The sequence below is a fragment of the Lactuca virosa genome, chromosome 2 (assembly GCF_052849685.1).
Source record: "Lactuca virosa cultivar CGN04683 chromosome 2, Lactuca_virosa_CGN04683_v6, whole genome shotgun sequence".
Lineage (NCBI taxonomy): Eukaryota > Viridiplantae > Streptophyta > Magnoliopsida > Asterales > Asteraceae > Lactuca > Lactuca virosa.
Genome location: NC_136427.1, coordinates 35,045,622 through 35,067,154, shown reverse-complemented (window position 1 = coordinate 35,067,154; position 21,533 = coordinate 35,045,622). Strand labels below are relative to the sequence as shown.

Genomic DNA, 21,533 nt, shown 5'->3' with positions numbered 1-21,533 from the left:
TTTAAGAGAGGTGCTCGAGATTGCTTTTTGAAGGTACTGTGTTAAAAAAACTAAAAGAAGTTTCAAAAGATCATATTTTACATTTTTTTAAAAATATTCATTTTAAAACTAATTAAGAAAACTATTTTAAAAAATAATTTTTAGTTTCCAAAATATGTTTTTTAAATTATTGGTTTTTGAGTTTGCCAAATATTTTATTTATTTATACTTCTTGAGTTTGCCAACTCCATTGGTTTTTGGGATCCAAACACGGCTTTCAAAAAAAATAAATCATATTAGTAGACGATGACTTGACAACTCACATGCAAAAAAAAGGATTGTATGCAATCTAACCCACTTCTAGTCTTCTACACACACCCACACTTAGTTTATACATATAATGTTTAACAATCGCAGCATACTCTAAAGTGTAAAGGTAAGTAACATTTGGATGACATTAGTTCATTTTGTGCTTTTGCCTAGCTGCACTATGCTTTTATTTTCTTGAAACCGTCAATGGCCTTGTCTTCATCTTCATCTTCATCTTCATCTTCATCTTCATCATCTCCTATACCAACTAGAATATGGACACATGATGTATTCCTAAGCTTTAGGGGAGAAGACACTCGCAATAGCTTTGTAGATCATCTTTATACGGCTCTAGATCAAAGAGGAATACATGTGTTCAAAGACGATACGGCACTCGATAAAGGAAAATCAATCTCCCGGGAGCTGCTGAAAGCCATTGAAGAATCAAAGTTTGCAGTGGTTGTTTTCTCTAAAAACTATGCGGACTCTTCATGGTGTTTGGATGAGCTTGTCAAAATCATGGAATGCCAAGATCAGATGGGACAGATGGTGTTACCGGTGTTCTATCACACAGATCCATCCGATGTGCGTGGAGTGAAAAGAGACTTTGATACCGCTTTTCAGCAACACCAGGGCAGGTTTAAGGGAGAGATGGAGAAAGTGAACAAGTGGAGGAAAGCTTTAGCTGCAGCTGCTGGTTTATCTGGCTGGCATATCAAGGAAACAGGCAATGAGTATGTTTTCCTAGATTTGTTGCTTCAATTACTTAGATGCACTTATAAACACATTATCTATCGTTCTACCAGGTTATTGTGCTACCAATGATAATGATTTTGTGCATAACTATTTTATTATCCCACTGTATTATGGGCTAATTTCTATCCACCAATTTATTAGCCGATTATATTTTTAGGATATTATATATTTCAATATTGTATTGTTTCCTATTATACCCCCACTATATTTGGGGATCCGTTGTTTGTATTTATCCCTATATAAACAAGGCATTGTTAATCAATTGAAGGGAGATTCAGATCCTGTGTTCGCTGTTATGGTATCAGAGCCATAAACCCTAAATATTGGCGGCTACCCTTTCATCCAAAGCTACGGCTTTGTCTGATCTGTTTCGCTGTTAATTATCAAGAGTCCTTCTCTGTCATCGTCATGGCCAAAGATGATGCTGGTTCGAGTGAAGTAAAGGCCACAACGTTACATCCCGCATACACTGTAACGAACATCCAAACCAAGATACGAACTCTGGATGGTGTCAAGGTCACGTACTCTTCATGGACAAAACTGTTCCGTCTTCATGCCAAAGCTTACAAAGTTCTTGATCATATCGATGGCACCCCAGCACCAAAGGAAACTGATCCCACTTATCTTCAATGGATGGAAATTGATGCCCTTGTCTTGCAATGGATTTACAGTACGTTGTCCGACGAACTCATGGTTCGAATTCTGGAAAACGACACTACTGCTCAAGATGCATGGAACAAACTTAAAACAAACTTTCTTAACAATAAGGGATCACGTGTTGCTGCCCTTGAACAAGAATTTTCTAATCTCACCTTGGCTGCCTGTTCATCGATGGAAGCCTACTGTCAAAAATTAAAAGATCTAGCAGACCAACTGGAAGATGTTGACAATCCTGTCACTGAAGCAAGACTTGTTTTGCAGATGGTTCGCGGGTTACCACCAGAATTTGATGTGGTCGGGGCGTATATCAATCAAAGCTCTCCATCATGGGAGACAGCTCGTAGCATGTTGCAACTGGAACAACACCGACAAACAGCTCGGCAAAATCAAACTCACACAGTCCTCGCTGCTTCTTCTGATGACCGATCATCTCAAAATTCCACACCCGGTCAACATGGTCAGACTCACACCTTCAACAACTACTTAGGTAGAGGTGCAGGCAGCCGTGGTCGAGGTCCACCTGGTCGTGGTCGTGGCAGAAGTTTCCGGGGTCGTGGAGGTCGAGGCCAACCAAATTGGAATCAAGGAAATCAATGGCGTCAACAACATTGGAACAACTCACAACCATGGAATCCACCGCCATCTCCATACCCCTCACAAGGTCCGACCCAGCCAGCAAGTCATTGGGCTAATCACACATTCGGACCCATCCTTGGAGTCGATCCAACGTCACAACAAAGGCCCAACGGACCACCTCCAATGCGACCAACTGGTCCGATTGCTGCTCCCAGTCCCCAGTTTGCTGGTTATTCTGACTATAGTCCATCAGATTTGGCACAAACAATGCAACAAGTCCATCTTAACTCCAATGACCAGTCTTGGTACATGGACTCAGGCGCCTCGACCCATCTCACATCTAACCAGGGTAAGATCTCAAGTCCCATGATTACTTCTCCTGTAACCTCGATTTTTGTTGGAAATGGTTCTAGTATTCCAATTCATGGGTCTGGACATTCTTCTTACACCACCCAATCTCATTCATATGCCTTGAAAAATATTTTGTTTACTCCCTCCATTATTAAAAACCTTTTATCTGTTCGGAAATTCACTATCAATAATCAAGCTTCTGTTGAATTTGACCCATCTGGTTTTTCTATAAAGGACCTCAAGACTGGAGCTCTTCTTTCTCGGCATGATAGCACGGGCGATCTTTACCCTTTCACGACACCATCCAATCCATCTGCTCTCCTTGCATCCTCTCACGATCGCTGGCATGCTCGCTTGGGTCATCCAGGCGCTCCTGTTTTAGATTTACTTCGTTCTAAATTTTCACTTTCTTGTAATAAACCTACAACTACAACTTTATGCTATGCTTGCCAACTATCTAAACATACTCGGTTGCCTTTTTATGATTCACAATCTATTACTTATGCACCCTTTGATATTATACATTGTGATCTTTGGACATCTCCAGTCTTAAGCAAATCTGGCTACAAATATTATATGGTCCTCATCGATAATTTCACTCATTATGTATGGGTCTACCCTCTCAAATACAAATCTGACACCTTTCTCAATTTTAAAAAATTTCATAAACTCATCCAAACTCAATTTAACCGAACCATTAAGTCTTTCCAATGCGATCTCGGTGGTGAATTTGACAATAATGAATTTAAGTCTTTTGCCCAAACTCATGGTCTTGTCTTTCGTTTCTCTTGCCCTCAAACATCCCAACAAAACGGACGAGCCGAACGGATGATTCGTCGCCTCAACGACATTATCCGGACCCTTCTCACTCACGCCTCTCTTCCCCAATCCTTTTGGGTTGAAGCTCTTCACACCGCTACATACCTACATAACATCCTCCCAACCAAACGCCTCAACTTTTCTACTCCTGCCTTCTCTCTTTACGGTCGCCAACCATCATATGATCATCTTCGCACCTTCGGGTGCACTTGTTATCCCAACATCTATGCCACTCAATCTAACAAACTCCAACCACGTTCCGTTAAATGTGTTTTCCTTGGATATCCGGAAAACTTTCGGGGTTATCGCTGCTTTTATCCTTCCACCGGCAAAGTTTATCTGTCCCGTCATGTTACATTTGACGAAACCTCTTTCCCATTTGCCAATAGCCCTTCCCCATCCACTTCCTTCGACATTTTCGGTGACCAACATCTTCATGTTTTTCCATACTCCACTCCTACACCATCTACTACCCCCACTCAACCATCAACAACACCATACCATACCACATCCACCCCTCAACCACCTATCTTGACCTACTCACGTCGCTCAAAACAAACCACCACCCATCCACCTGCTCAATTAAGCTCTCTCCCTTCCGAAACACCTTCCCCCACATCCACCCCACCTCAATCCACCTCACCTCAACCCTGCCCCCCGCCTCCTACTCATCCTATGACTACTCGTGCACGAGCAGGTGTTATCAAACCGATCATCCGTTTAAACCTTCATACCTCATTTACTCCACCCATCTCTCCAATTCCTAAGTCAATTTCTGCCGCCTTGTCTGACCCTAATTGGTTACAAGCCATGGAAGATGAATTTCGAGCTTTACAGGTAAATAAAACATGGGAACTCGTTCCCCGACCGACCGACAGCCCAGTTATTCGGTGTATGTGGCTGTTTCGCCACAAGTTTAAAGCGGATGGATCACTTGACCGCTATAAAGCACGCCTTGTGGTTAATGGGAAATCACAAACAGTGGGTATTGACTGCCTCGAGACGTTTAGTCTGGTTGTGAAACCAGCTACTATACGAACCGTTCTCAGTCTTGCAGTCTCGCAGGCATGGCCGATACATCAGTTAGACGTCAAAAACGCATTTCTCCATGGCGATCTCCATGAGACTGTCTTCATGCACCAGCCCCCAGGATTTGTTGATACCCGGTCTCCATCTCATGTTTGTTATTTACGGAAATCTTTGTATGGGCTTAAGCAAGCCCCACGTGCATGGTATACTCGTTTTGCTTCATTTATCACATCTCGGGGTTTCCAAAGTAGTATTTGTGATTCATCGTTATTTATTATGGTCGCCATCGTGCTTACTTATTACTATATGTCGATCATATAATATTGACTGCTTCTGACCCTGCTGTTCTCCGCAGCATTATCACCTCTTTGTCTCAGGAATTTGCTATGACTGATCTAGGTCCACTTCACCATTTTCTGGGTATCACGGCTACTCGCAATGAACATGGTCTTTTTCTGTCACAAGCCTCTTATACTCGTGATATCCTTCAACGAGATGCTATGGCCTCGTGTAAACCATGCGCTACACCAGTGGATACGTCCAAGAAACTTAGTGTTACTGATGGTGAACCTCTTGCTGATGGCACTCTCTACCGCACTCTTGCAGGTGCCCTCCAGTATCTGACCTTTACTCGACCAGACATTGCATATGCTGTTCAACAAGTTTGCCTCTTCATGCATGCCCCACGTGAGCCACATTTTCAGTTCATGAAGAAGATTTTTCGTTATTTACAGGGTACGATTGACTATGGTCTACAGATAGTTGCATCTTCAGCCAACTCGCTAACTGCCTACTCCGATGCTGGCTGGGGCGGATGTCCCGACTCGCGATGATCTACTTCTGGATATTGTGTGTTTCTTGGCAATAATCTTGTTTCCTGGTCTTCAAAGCGCCAACCCACTATCTTTCGTTCCAGCGCCGAGGCCGAATATCGTGGTGTTGCTAATGCAATGTCTGAGACCACTTGGTTACGAAATCTCCTTCTCGAGCTTTGTGTTCCCCTTCACAAGGCTACAGTTGTTTATTGCGATAATGTATCTGCTGTCTACCTGTCTCAGAATCCAGTCCAACACCAGCGCACAAAACATGTGGAGATAGACATACACTTTGTGCGAGAAAAGGTCCGTCTTGGCCATGTTCGGGTTCTTCACATCCCGGCCCCCTTGCAGTATGCAGACATCTTCACAAAAGGGCTACCACGTTTCTTATATCAACAATTTCGATCCAGTTTGAGCGTTTGTCCTTCCCCGGCTCAAACTGCGGGGGAATATTAGCCGATTATATTTTTAGGATATTACATATTTCAATATTGTATTGTTTCCTATTATACCCCCACTATATTTGGGGATCCGTTGTTTGTATTTATCCCTATATAAACAGGGCATTGTTAATCAATTGAAGGGAGATTCAGATCCTGTGTTCGCTGTTACAATTGAATTCCGATTTCATGTAGTTACCGTTCTAATCTTTCTGTAGGGGTGAATCTTGCTAGATCTGCAGCTTCAGTTACTTACATGGACCTGTGGACCTAGTTTATTATGTTCTATTAGAATATTGTGTTAAAAACAATAAGGATTTTGTTCAAAACCATTTGTTATCCAGCTGTAGGATGGACTAATTTTTATTAACCAATTGAGTTCGTTATTTAGCATGCTAGCCTTTCAATTGTATCCAGTCACATCCCCAAAATGGTCAGTTAACTTGCTTACAATGCTCAAATTTGTAGGGGAGAATCTGCCATCATCATCCAGATTGTGGAAAAGATTTTATATGGTATACGACCATGTGTTATGGAGAAAAATTTAATTGGTATCGCGTCTCGTATAGATGAATTATATTCATTATTGTGTATGAAAGCAAAAGAAGAGGTGCGCATTGTAGGGATGTTGGGAATAGGAGGAATTGGTAAGACAACTATCGCCCAAGCTTTATTTCGAAGAATTTCTTATATGTTTGAGGGTTGTACCTTTGTTGAAGATGTCAGGGAAAATAGTTCTAGTAAAAAAGGTGTACGTGACTTACAAGAACATATTCTAAGAGATACTCTAGTGACAGTTTGCCATAATTTTCTAGATGGTCCTGAGCACGGAGCCCATGTGATACGAAGACGACTTTGCAAAAAAAAGGTTCTTCTAGTTCTTGATGATGTGGATGATGTTGAGCAATTAGAGTTCCTAGCTGCAACACATGAGTGGTTTGGTCCTGGAAGTAGAATCATTATAACCACTAGAGATGAGCGTTTACTCTTAGATGCAAATGTCATTTACAGACCTGATTTTTTGTGTAAGAGTGAAGTTGCTGAGCTCTTCTGTTGGCATGCTTTTCAGAAAAGTAGCCCTCCTGAAGGGTATGAGGAGCTCTCAGAACGTGTAATACGGTATGCCGGCTGCCTTCCTTTAGCCCTGAAAGTTTTAGGTGCATTCTTCCGTGGAGGAGAAGTAAGTGTGTGGGAAAGTGCTTTAGATAGATTAGCCGAAGCACCAGATGGTAAGATTCATGACAAACTGAAGTTAAGTTTTGATGGGCTGCATGTTCTTGAGAAAAAAATATTCCTAGACATTGCATGTTTCTTCAAGGGGAAAGAGGTAGAACATGTAACTAGAGTACTGGATAGCTTTGGTTTTCACCCGGGGAAGGGGATTAGTGTTCTTATTGAAAAATGTCTTATAACCGTTTCAAATAAAAAGCTAGATATGCATGATCTCATACAGGAAATGGGTTGGCAAATAGTTCGTGAGAGTTTCCTGGATAGCAGGCTATGGAAACTTGATCAGATCCATGATTTCATCAAGGGAAAGAAGGTAAAATTATTTACTGTCTTTATAAAGTTGCTTTCTTTGTTTCTATTCATTTATGTTTCTAGAATGGACTGGGCACATGGATTTGATCATAGCTAGTTCTTTGTAGCAGAAACCAAAAACAGTTGAAGCAATAATGATGATGGACAATGAATACCTTGTTGATGACTATGATGCGAACTTGGCCACTCTTGCTGATGTTTTTACAAACATGAAAAATCTTCGGCTACTTGATATTGATGGGAAATTCCCTTCTACCATACCTTCCTTTCTCCCCGACGAGTTGCGATGACTTCGTTGGACTGAGTACCCATTCTTGACTCTGCCGTTAGCAGATAGGTGTAAGCTTGTTGGACTTGAAATGGCTGAAGGAGATCTCAAATATTTATGGAAGGGGCAAAAGGTATTTAGCTTTCTATTTGTATTGATTATGAAACGACCTAAATATTAAGATTTTTTCAATTTCTGTTTTACTTGTCAGATTCTACCGAACTTGAAATTCGTTCACCTCGAATTGTTGGACAACCTCACATCATTTCCAGATGTATCTGGGGCCCCAAATATAGAGAGGTTAATTTTGTCAGGCTGTTGGGGATTGAGGGAGGTTCACGAGTCTCTTGGATCTCACAGAGGGTTGGTTTACTTGGACATGAATACCATCTTCCATCCAAGCTTGAGATGGAATCCTTGGAGACACTAATTCTCTCTGGATGCGAAAGTCTTGAAAGATTCCCAGAAGTCTCCCCATGTATGGTTAAACTATCACAAATAAATCTTAAGTCTTGCTCTAACATAAAGGAGTTGCCGTCATCAATTAGATATTTGTCAGGATTAAGATTCTTAAGTCTCGCAAACTGTGTGAAGCTTAACAACATACCAAACTCAATTTGTGGCTTAAAATATCTCAAGTGTCTTCGTCTTCACAACTGTGTGAAATTGAAAAATCTTCCAAATAAGCTTCAAAAAATGAAATTGTTAGAAGAGCTCTGGTTAGGATTTGATGACTTTGAAAGGCCAGAGACGTCTATTGGTTTTCATAGTTTCAGAGGTTTGTCGTCCTTAAGAAAATTAGATCTAAGTCAGAGGCAAATTGGATAGGAAAGTTTCCCTGAAAATCCTGATGCATTTTCCTCCTTGGAAGAATTATATTTAAGTGGCAACTCTAAATTAGTCCAGTTACCATCAATCATTAGCCATCTCTCTCGTTTAAGACGCCTAGAGTTGAATAAGTGCAACCAACTTGAAAGTTTGTGTAAGCTTCCATCAACCGTACAAGTGTTGAAAGCAAATGATTGTACCTCATTGAGAAAGATCGGAGATCTATCAGCAACACATAAATGGTTGTATAAGATATGGATAACTAATTGCAAGAAACTCCTAGAGGACGAAGAGAATCAAAGATATCTTACTAAGATGTCGCAACTATTTTTCATTAAGGTGATTCCTCTATCTTTCTTAACCTATTTGATTTATTTAGAACACATTTGTTACATGGATTCTCCTGGATTGAACTACATGTGACTACATAAGCTTTGTATGGCTAGTTTATATATATATATATATATATATATATATATATATATATATATAAGTATGTTCCTTTGAGATTCCGAAAAAATAAAGATCTTGAGATTCAACCTCAGCCACATATTTCTTGTATGTCGCTCTAGCGCTCAGGCGTACAGGCACAGCGGGAGAGTTATAATCATAAATGATTATTCAACGCCACACATTCCTTTCCCCCATCACTACCCCTAACCACCACCCACTCCCACCCCCACCGACCACCTTTCACCACCCACCACCACCGCCAATCATCATTATCACCCGTTACAACCACTAGCACCACCCCCCAACTTTGATTATATGTATCTAATCTCAAATGATTTATATGGGCAAGATTGGTTTATGTCTAAATAAATCATATGCGATTAGATACATCTAATCACACGAACACACAAGAATAACAAAAATGAATCTTATCCACATAAATCATATATGATTAGTCATATAGAATCACATATGATTATATGTATTTAACCGCATATGATTTATTTGGAAAATTTTGTTTTTGTCCACATTAATCATATGTGATTACGTACATATAATCACATGCGATTAAATAGAGGAGAACAATTATTGAATTGAGAAAGAGAAAATGAATCTTGTCCACATAAATTATATTTGATTAGATAAATGTAATAACATGTAATTAAATACATGAGAACAACTATTGTATCGAGAAAGCAAAAATGAATACATGATTAATGTGGTCATATATGATGATATGTACGTAATCACGTGTGATCATATGTATTTAATCATATATGATTAATGTTGGTTTCGCGTATTTAATAGTTGGTCTCTTTTATTTAATCACATGTGATCATATGTATTTAATCTTATATCATTAATGTGGACAAAGATTTTTTTGCGTTCTCGATTCAATAGTTGTGCTCGTGTATTTAATCATGTGTGATTATATGTATCCAATCACATATCATTTATATACACAAGATTCATTTACATGTTTTAGAATTAATAACTTTTGTCATTATTTAATTCGATTATATGTATTTAATCACATCTAATTAATGTAGACAAAGAACAACAATAAATCGGAAATGCGAAAATAAATCTTTATGTATATAAATCAAATGTGATTAAATACACGAGAACAATTATTGAATCGGGAACGCAACATCGAATTTTGTCCATATAAATTATATGCGATTAGATACATATAATAATATGTGATTATATATATTTAATCACATATAGAACAAGTATTGAATCATATGTGATTAAATATACATAATCAAATGTGATTAAATATATGAGAAAATTATTAAAAATGAGTACATGTACCTAATCACATATATATTTAATCACATATGATTAGTATAGACAAAGAGCAACTACTGAATTGAGAATGCAAAAATGAGTCTTGTGCAAATAAATTATATGTGATTAAATGAACGAGACCAACTATTGAATCGAGAAGGTGACAACCAATTTGTTCATATAAATCGTATGTGATTATATATATATATATATATATATATATATATATATAATGACATTTGATTATATGTATTTAATCACATATGATTTATGTGAACAGTATTTTTTTCGTTTTCGATACAATATTAGGTCTCGTGTATTTAATCACATGTGATTATATGTATTTAATCGCATATGATTTATGTGAAGAAGATTTATTTTTCGTTATCGATTCATTAATTGTTTTTGTGTATTTAATCAAATGTGATTAAGTGTATCTAATCACATATGATTTATATAGTTATTTCACTGTAGTATTTCACTTGTGATTATGTGATTTATATAGTATTTTCACATGTAATTATGTGTATCTAATCATATATCAATTATATACTATTTTAAAAAGAAACAATCATCATGGTAATATATATAATCATATATGATTACATAAACTACTACAAGAGATTTTAACATGTGTATTGAAATATAAAAATTACACGTGATCACATATTTTAAACATATAAATATTTTAAATATTTTCATTCCAAACGGGTAGGTTTCCATCCATAGTTTTTATACACTAATTGTAAAATACTATATATATATATATATATATATATATATATATATATATATATATATATATATATATATATATATATATATTTAGAATTACTTTTAATCCCAAACATGTAGGGATTTAGAATGTCGAAAGCCTATAGTACATATGATAATTGATACATGTAAAGAAAATCCATGCTTGTGTATGACAAAAGTCAAACCAAAGAAACTACATGAAAAATTACGTGATTGGAATAATAAAAGAAGAAAAAGTTAAAAGTTACTTATTGTGTTACTATGCCAATACTCCATTTTTTTTAAATACAAAGAGAAACAAGCTAGCAATATAGCATAGATAGATGCATGTAATACTGTCAAAATGAAAAATTTGTATACATTTTGTACTAAGTTGTCAAGGTCAAGTTTGTTGGAAAATCAAAAACATATATTCAATATATTAATTGTAAAGTAACATGCGATTTATTTATTTATCAAATTATTATAGATATTATTATATTTCTTGAAATAGTTCAAAAAACCGTTTGATATTCCTTTGAAACCACTTCACTTCCTAATTTCCATCTCTAATTCCACCCATCGACCATCTTTTGATATTATTTTTATACCACGATTTCATTCCTAATTTCTTAGAACTATCTAATAGTCTATTGTTAATCTCCATTTCCATTGATTTCAAGGTGAAAGTCATAATACAAGTCTATCTGATGCCGATTGCCCAAAGTGTTCCATGTCAATGAAGACCAAAATACAATTTGGTGCATATGGCAGCTGATTGGAGAAAAACGTGACATCAAAGCATAATTTTACCAGTTAGTTGGAGTTTCCATAACACATTCAAACCTATTCTTCTTAATTCAATATTTCCATATTCAATGAAAGAAAAAAAAAACAGAGAAAGAGAGATGGCTGCCAGAGAAAAGATGGAGAGCACCGGTGAAGCAATCACTGCCTTGTTGGTCTGAGATGCAGTTCAATGGTGGTCGGTAAAAATATATCAAAAACACTCTAAGCGGTGGCCGGTAAAACCATATCACAAACCACATCTGGTGGCCTTCTACTTCAGACCCAGATCCGATGAAACTAGATCTGGTGACAACTTGTGAAAACAAGATCTAAGCTGAGGCGAGAAGGAGCTGGTTTCCGACGAGCGAAGGTGTATTGTCCCACAAATTACGAAGAGATTTTTTAATTTTAAATTATGATAACCAATTAAAACCTTCTTTCCAAAAACCATTATGTAACATTCGTTTGATTAAAATCACACAATATCATAGTTAAGTTTACAAAACTTTAGGAACGGACATCTTCGATGTGTGTGTACAGTCCTGTCGAGCTCTTCTCATGAACGACCTGCAAAATGTTTAATCCATAACAGTAAGAATAAAGCATATTGAGTTCCCAGTATACCACATATTTCGTCATACATAAAATGCATCGACACAAGAGTTTGGCTCTAGCACCGAACAGTCTAATCTCCTATCCACATAAGCATACATAACAAACATACATGAAGTAATAGGTCCGCTCCAACCCTGGACGACTGATATGGGCTAATTCATAGTCTAACATCTTAACATGGGCTACACCCATGGTCTTTCCTTGCAATGTTATGGGCTACCCCCATGGTCTTTCCTTACAATGCCATGGGCTACCCCATGGTCTTACTAGCATGTGTCATGCGCTACCCCAATTTCTTTTTCTACAATGCCATGAGCTACCCCTATGGTCTTCCGAGAAAGTGACATGGGCTACCTCCATGGTCTTTCCCTGCAAAGCCATGGACTACCCCTAAGCTCTTATGAGCAAGTGTCATGGGCTATCCCCATGGTCTTTCCCTGCAAATTCAAATAATCATATGTAATCAGGGATCAGATAAGCAGTCGAATGGATGATCCACCCGAGAGTGAACAATCAGACGAGAACATCACAGTCAAGTATTATACCAAGATTTCTAAGGCTATGCAACTTAGACTACATAGAACCCAAGTTATTACTACCATATAATCATGTGCATAAGCACAGAGCAAAATAATAAGATATCAATACCCTTAGCAACTAGCGTTCCCTAGTTACCTAGCTATTGCCCAATTCTTAATCAAGCCCTTCACTGGTCAGTCATACATAATCTTGATAGTTGGCCTACCCCAGTTACCCTAACCAATCATAACTCTAGCAGTACCATACGATAAACAAGCAAGTCCCTACCAGTCTAGCATACCAGGACACCAAGTGTCCTATACTACACATTCATACAAAGGAGTTATCCTAGCCAACTAGTACACTCATATTCTAATATTCTACCATGGAAAGGTCAAACAATAGGAAACGTGGCATAATGAGAAAATCAACTGATTCTTAGAACCGGAGAAGCGAATCAACACTCTATTCCTTCCACTAATCAATCCCCCGTACCGACTAACACCCCAAACAAATAAATTCTCAATTAACATCCAAATCCTCCAAGATTAACCCAAAGTCAAAGTGGCCAAAAGTCAATGGTCAAAGGTCTACAAGGTCAACAGTCAACCCAGTCAAAGTCAATGCCACATCGTGACCATTCCTTGGTTACGTCGTGGGGAAGCAGAGACAAAATAGTCGCAGTGATGGGTTTTGTCACGTCGTGACCATTCTTTGGTCACGTCATGACGACTTCAAGAAGCTACATTTTTACATTAAGGACTTATCCATTAAGTCCTTTATTCCAATTTTCCGGAAGGCTTCCTTCCCTTCTAAAGAACTATAAAATCCTTACTTTTTGGACATGCATGTCGAATGCATGTCCTTCAAGAAAACTAGGTCAAAAAGGGTGAGAAATGGAGTCAAAGCTCCATGCATTGCACCAAACAACATGAGAATCTAGATCTGAAGCATATGATAACCAAGGGACTTCAAGGAGTGATAAAGTTGCCAACCTTATCCAATCCCACCAATCATAACCATAAATCATGAAGAAAAAATGTTCAGAAGTAAGATCCACAAGGGATTAACCAAAAAAATGGGAACTTGGAGACTTACCTAAGTCCAAAAGGTGCACCAATAGATGTAGACAAGATTGCTAGATGATCCTTTGCTCAACAAATTCCTTCTTCAACCTTCAAGAGGCCAAAACACCATTAGAGAGCTCAAAAGGCAAGGGGAGAGGCTACGATTTTGTTGAGAGAGGTTGGATATTGAAAAGTAACCTTAGGTCATGATTTAATGGCTTTAAATAAGGGAGAAACCCTAAAAATTCATGGGCATGGGCAGCAACTGTTGTCACGTCGTGACACTCCATTTGTCATGATGCGACAACCATCCCGAACACGCGATCTTTAATTTTCACGCCACATCGTGACACCCTTCATGCCACGTTGTGGCATATGGTTTTCCTCAAAAACCATGTCTTTGACTCCTAATACCATCCACTAATCCAATCTGAGAAATGAGTGTCACAAAATGAGTGGTGGTGAAGCGAGGAAGTGATAAGACGATGCGTTGAGAGTGAAGAAACATAGTTTCCATGTTGTGTCAGTCATTCCGATCGTGAAATATGATACTAAAGAGATGTTTAGTAGAACGCAAAAAGATGTTGAATAAATAGTAATTTTTTTAATCAACCTGAGAACTTTCAAAGATTAAATTATTGGTTCATAATTGTTCTCAATGTTCTCGATTTATGAAATGTTCTCATTTGAACACACACACCCACACACACACACCTATATATATATATACATATATATATACACACATATATATATATATATATATATATATATATATATATATATATATATAGAGAGAGAGAGAGAGAGAGAGAGAGAGCTAGGTTCAAATGTGACAATTATTGTGCAGATGTGTAGACAATGTTATTCTATGAGAATTACTAAGAGAATAAGTTGTTTAGTAATACGAATATGTTCAACCTTATAAAAATATCGTCATTTTCATGCATTCTCACTAATTCTTATTCATTTTTGTTCTCACACATCGTTTTTCACTCATTTTCATTCTGACAGAATACGACTCAATAAACATTCTTACAACATTTTGACAGAATGAGGATAATAATAATAAGTCTATAATAACCTTATAGACGATTTAATTAGTGAGAATGTGTGTTAATGACAATAATTATGTAAGATTGAACGTATTCATATTATCAAACAACATATTTTCTTTGTCATTTTTATAGAATAACACTGTCCTCACGTCTGCACAATATAAAATATGCAGTGGCGGACGCAGACTGTTTTAGTAGGGGTGTTCCTCGTACTTCAAGCCGGTGCACCTAATAGAAAAAACAAGAAAAAAAAATTACACTACGTGCCGAAAATTAAGCAGTGGCCCGGGACCCTCAATGTTCCACTACGGTCCGCCATTAAATAGATGTCGATCCATATTTGAACCTAGCTCTCTCTCTCTCTCTCTCTCTCTCTCTCTATATATATATATATATATATATATATATATATATATATATATATATATATATATATATATATATATATATATATATATATATATATATATATATATACTTAGAGAAAAATCACTACTAGCATCATTACAATATGATAATAACAGGCATCCGATTCCAATATTTTCTAAGGAACTTTTGTATTGTTTAAGATTGAAACAATATAAGTATAATGTTTTTCATTGATTGCAGAACTGTGCTGCTGTAAATCATCGTTTAAGTATTGCTATTCCTGGAAACAAGATTCCAAGCTGGATCAAACAAAAAAAGAATGGGTACAAAATAGCTTTGAAGTTACCTTACAAATGGCATACCCGGGTTATAGGTTTCGTGGTGTGTGGTATGTTTCCAAGGTATTTTGCTTGTCCTCGCATCACCTTCAGCATTTTAAGTAATGGATTACCAATGTCTATGCCTGAGTCGATCATTAGTATGATTTTTACCCCTAAAGAAGTAGTGGATAGCAATGTGTGGATTAGCTATATGCCGTTGGGTTTCTTTCAGCGGATGTATCATGATCTTCAACCTGAAGATTGGTCTCATATTGTAGGTAATCTTAACATTACTGTAATGTTAGCAAATGGCACACCATCCCAGAGATGTGGGGCGCAGCGTTATCTACAAAGAAGATGTTGAACATATTACAACTTGTATCTCTGATTATGGGAATGTGGTGCATATTGATGATGAGGATCTTGGATATGATGAAAGTATTTCTGGAAACACTTACATCTATGAAGAAAAGTTTGATGAGAAGAGCTTGATGCCTTTAAGAAGTAGAACCTCAACATTGCGCCCCACCAAGTACATAAACTGTTCAGTACACACTACTGGAGATGTTGATGATGAAGATGAGGATGTTAGTTGTTTGTTTTTTCCAATAGCTTGTCTGAGATCTTTTTGTTCCAAGGTTACCTCTTTTTTCACGTACGGATGTTAAGCAGAATTCCCGGCCTTTTAAATGGATAGGATGTTGGCTCGTTAAGTACCATGAAGCGCCTAAAATATTTATGGACTATATTTTTTCTGTAAAGATTACATAATACAAGCCTTGCATTAAGGGCCCAAAGTTAACTTAAAGTCCTAATGTAGCCCACTGGATCTACTTTTCAACATGCAAGAGGGACGCCTGATTAGAATATTGAAGGGCTAATTCAAGCGATTCCAAATCCCCAAATCCAAGTTCCATGTATATCCGGGCGCAGTGGGAATCAAAATCAGTTTCTTCGAAAGTTATAATGGAACAATAATCAAATTGCTCATGTCTGAATACGTATTTGTTGCAAGCCTTCAAAATCGAAATCTTTTCTTGGAACTGAAACGTAATAATCTGCAAGCCTGCAAAATCAAATTATCAAAAATCGTTTTTTTGGAACTTCTTTAATTTTCACATAATAATCAAGGAGGGGCAAGGCCAATTCACATGCAAGGGAAAAATTATGTGTGTAGTTTAATTGTGCTCTGATTTTAAGATTGAAATCGTTTTCTTGTATCTTGATTCTTGGTTTCTAAGACTATCAAGTTTGTGTATCAGGTTAATCAGGTTTGTATCTCACTGAGTTTTTGTTTGTATATCAGGATTAATTAGAAGTTTTGCTTGTTTAATAAGGACTTTCTCATTGTTGTTTGAATGCTCAGATTTTTTTTTTGTATTGAAAATCACCTTTGGGCTTTTGTGAGTTGTTCCATCAGTAAGTAAACAAAACTTCTTTATAGATTCTTTGGCTTACTTTTCAACTGATCCGTGAAAAACATCATGATGGTTAAATGATATTTTTTATTTGTTTGGGATTAGTAGAAAACTTAATGCAAACTGAATATGACTTATGAAGGTTTTAGAAAATGTTTTGTTGTAAAATATGTAGTGGTTGTAACTTTATAAGCATCTAAAACCTAGAAATTTATTTGGATAACGTTTCTTATTTCAATACACTACCTCCTCCAGGTTAGCCTCTTAATTTATAAGAAACTAAAATTATACTCTTTAAGCAAACACCATGAACGTAAAAATGAGATCTTCAATTTCTCCTTTGGTATTGGATATTCTTTTTTCTTTCTGTACTGGTCATTCTGTTATATATCTTCTCATATGACATGTACGAGGCTGATACATAATAAAAGCTTATAGATTTTAGACTTATTGCTAGAAATTGTTAGCCAGATAATTCAAGTTAGTTAAGAGTTTGTTAGTTCTAAAGGGCATTTGAGTACTTTTACATGATTACGGTAATTTATTCTGTTTCCAAGGATCTTATGATTTCTCAACTTATTTTTACCAAATTGATGAAAAATTCGGATGAACTTCGTATTGTTCAAGATCTCCCTGGATGCACATGTAATACTGCTACATGTATTCGTGGATAGCTTGAATCCAACGTTTAATCCAGCTTCTTATGGGACTTAATGACTCTTACAAATCTTTTTGAGGACAATTTCTCATGATGTAACCACTTCCTAGTGTTGTTTCTACTGTTTTTTCCATGATCATTCAAGAATAACGCCAAAGTGAGATCAATTTGCCTCATACAGTTAATCACATACCATAGCTATGCATGTTTCTAATGATCAACAGGTCAATCTGTCCAGAAAATCATTAGTTTGTACTCATTGCAAGAAATCGGCACATTCAAAGCTCAATGCTATCGTCTAATTAGATTCCCTTCCAATTTCAAATTGACAAAAACAAAGGAAGAACCTAAAACAACAGTTTAACCTACTACTGATGCTTCACCAACTATTTCTCAAAATCAATACCAACATCTTCTTCAACTTTTACATCAGATCAGTATGAAGTCATCCTCTAACAATGTTTATGTTCATGATGGTGCTTTACATCCTGATGGTACTTTCTTTTCTTATGCTTGTTTTGCTTCTAATGTCTACAAATCTTGTATGTTTCTTAAACCTTACATAACATTGATCATTGACACTGGAGCAACATATCATATACGCTCTAATCCCAATATTTTTCTGTCTATGAATGAATTTTACAGCCTCACAAGATTGGGCTTCCTAATGGTTACAATCTACTTGTTTCACATTATTTTGATGTTCAACTTCTGAATGATATAACCTTGTGTCAATCACCAAACTTACATCTCAGCTTCAAACCTTTGTTTTTTTTACTGATGAGACATATGTCATGTAGGACCCATCGTTGAAGAATAGTAATGCTCTTGCTATTCTTGGGAAGAGAATAAATTATCTTTATATCTTTGACTATGAACATCTCCAAAATAATGTGTCATATAGTTTTTATGTATTTTCTGTTTTATCTTCATCGAATTATGTATCTATATCCAAATCAAAAGGTATGCTACGACACAAATGATTTGGTAATGTTTCTTTAGACAAATTAAAAGATATTTTGTCTCGTCCGTTTAGTTACACTCAACCTGATATTGATTCTTGTCTTGTTTGTGCTCAAGCTAAACAAATACGACCATCTTTTCGTCATAGCCATTCTCACTCAAATTCCCATCTTGATCTTATCAACATCAATGTCTACGATCCTTATAAACACCAAACCAATTATGGTCACAAATATTTCTTAACACTCGTTGACCATACATACTTGGATTCATTTGCTAAGTCACAAAAATTATGCTCTTACTTTAATAAAATCATTTGTTACATTTGTCAAACTCAATTTAATGTGAATATCAAGTGTATTCGTATTGACAATGTTAAAGAGCTTGGCTGAAGTTCCCATGGGAAAAATTACTTTCAATAAAATGGAATTATTCATCAAAAGTTCACTTCTCATACTCCTCAACTGAATGGATTAGTTGAAATGAAGCATAGACATATTGTAGAGGTGGCTAGAGCTCTCTACTTTCAATATGGTGTTGATCATATGCAGCGAGTTTGGTAAAATGGTTGTTCATATAATTAACCAGACTCCTTTAAAGGTTATTCGAAATAGATAACCTGTTGAAGTGCTATATAGCAAAAAGCTTGACCGACAGTCTTTGAAAGCTTTTGGGTGTTTATGCTTCGTATTCTATACTCCTTGTTAACAAGCTCGTGACAAGAGCACATCCATGTATATTCATTAGACATCCTTATGGTCAAAAAAACGTTCAAAATTATCAATTTAATCACCTACAAGATACTAGTTTCAAGAGATATTAAGTTTTTTGAGGACATTTTTCCTTTACTTTCCATGCAAAAACATACATCCATATCCTCTTATATCCATGTTAATACACTATATGTTGAACACCTAATTCAGATATACATTCCATTCCTCATTATCCATCAAATCCCACTTTTCCTCATAATGAAAATTTTACCTATACCCCTATTTTACACAGGTCTGCAAGAAGTATTGTTCCATCCACTCGTTTAAGGGATTAATTATATATGCAATACCCCTGTATTAATCATTGTCTAAATGACATCACTTCTAATAGTTTGGTTTGTCAAATCTCTTCAATGTCAAACATCCCTTTTGAACCAGCCTTTTATCATCAAGAAAAAGGTATTCCTGAGTGGGAAATTGCTATGAAAAATGAATGAAATCCACTCAATGAAAATAACACTTGGGATATTGTAAAGCTTCCTATAGGAAAAAAGCCAATTACATGTATATGGGTGTATGAAGTCAAGAGCAAGGCATATGGTTCAACTGAAAGATACAAAGACCGACTTTTGGCTAAAAGATTCACCCACCAAGAAAGAGTCGACAATCATGAAACATTTTATCTGGTTGTGAAATTCAGTAACTTTTGAAGTCTTTTATAGCTCTTGCATTTAAAAACAACTAGGATACCCATCAATTTGATGTCAACAATTGATCCTTTCATGGGGATTTGAATGAATAGGTTTATATGAAGCTTCTACCAGGGCATGAATCATCCTCACTATTAGGGGCCAAGACAGGATATCGGATCTTAAAGTGCAGTCAGGATCCTGAAACATATGTTTTAATGAGTCAGGATCCTGTATATTACCAATATTATTTCCTAACAAGATTAACGAATATATTTTTTGTTTATTATTCACATGTGTAGAAATATTAAACATAAGAAACGTCTACACTAAAGAATCGCTCCAGTCAAGCTTAAAACCTGGAGTTACCAAGTCAAGGCAACATGCAAGAGCTTGTTTAACAGGATCCCGAGAATATTGGACATCTAGTTAGTCAACATAGGCTATAAATATATATGTATAAATCATACAACATATACCTAGAGTGACTAAATCACTAGTACTCATATTCTCAAACACACTTCTGTAATTTACATTTCGATAAATTAGATTAAACAAGGCAGGTGATCATTATCACCTCCCAAGGTTTTATGCCGGAGATCCTAGCAAGGATGAATGTTTTTCCTTGTAAGATCACTCATGTCACTTTCATTTCATTTTCACATTCATATTGATTACAACACCACAACCTCTTATATAGTTTATTTGATATTTCCTTGATCGTTTTTTGACCAAAACAATTTGGCACCTACCGTGGGGCCGTGATTTTCATAGTTCTCAAAAAATCATGTCTACATAACCAAATTTATCTTCTTCCTCTATTCATCCCACTTCTTATAAAAGTATCCCAATGCCTCCAAACGAACCTCCTAATCAGAAGAAAACTTTTGATACCTCTAAGAAGAGCACCTCTCCGATTACTAGCCATGGAAGTCTAGGATTTGGGGGATTCCAGGATCCTCCCGTTTTGATTTCCAACAACGAACTCTTCTCCATGATGAAGATGTTAAGCAAAAAGTGAGTCAACAATAGGAGGACAATAGGACATTGGTCAAGTAGATGGAAAGAATGAGTGCAGAGATTCGCAAACCTCATGAAGCACCACCCTCGATCTTGCAACCCAATATCCTAATTCCTGATAGTGCAAGATCCTCAAGGAAACGTCAGGAGACTGCAACTCCAGCATCTACCATTGTTTCAACTTGGGGTGTAATCCTATAAAATCAAACTCCTATGATCTAAGATCTCGACGAAACTTTCATTACTCCTAAAAACAAAGATGCTGGTAACTTCTTGGAAAATAATACGTTTAATACTAATTTTGTGGATCTTGGTTCAACCCTTACATTACCAGCCTTGAAATGGCTTCTCAATGTCCCTCCTTATCCAATTACTTCTTTTTCTCATTTAGTTAACCTTTTTAATAATTATTTCTCTTGTACGAGGACATTCGAGAGGATCACTAGTGATATCTATCGAGTAGTCCAGGATCCTAAAGA

The 21,533-nt window shown here is 36.5% G+C and overlaps 1 protein-coding gene and 1 pseudogene across 1 annotated transcript; both read left to right on the top strand.

Moving 5' to 3' along the window:
* Positions 1–327: 327 nt before the first annotated feature.
* LOC145157358 (disease resistance protein Roq1-like) lies at positions 328–20,467 on the top strand (annotated as a pseudogene).
* Positions 1,341–3,058, top strand: LOC145156295 (uncharacterized). The gene is made up of 2 exons (XM_079075726.1): positions 1,341–2,629; positions 2,866–3,058. Exons 1-2 carry the CDS (start codon positions 1,453–1,455, stop codon positions 2,898–2,900), a joined length of 1,212 nt encoding a protein of 403 aa, XP_078931852.1. The 5' UTR covers positions 1,341–1,452; the 3' UTR covers positions 2,901–3,058.
* Positions 20,468–21,533: the final 1,066 nt, after the last annotated feature.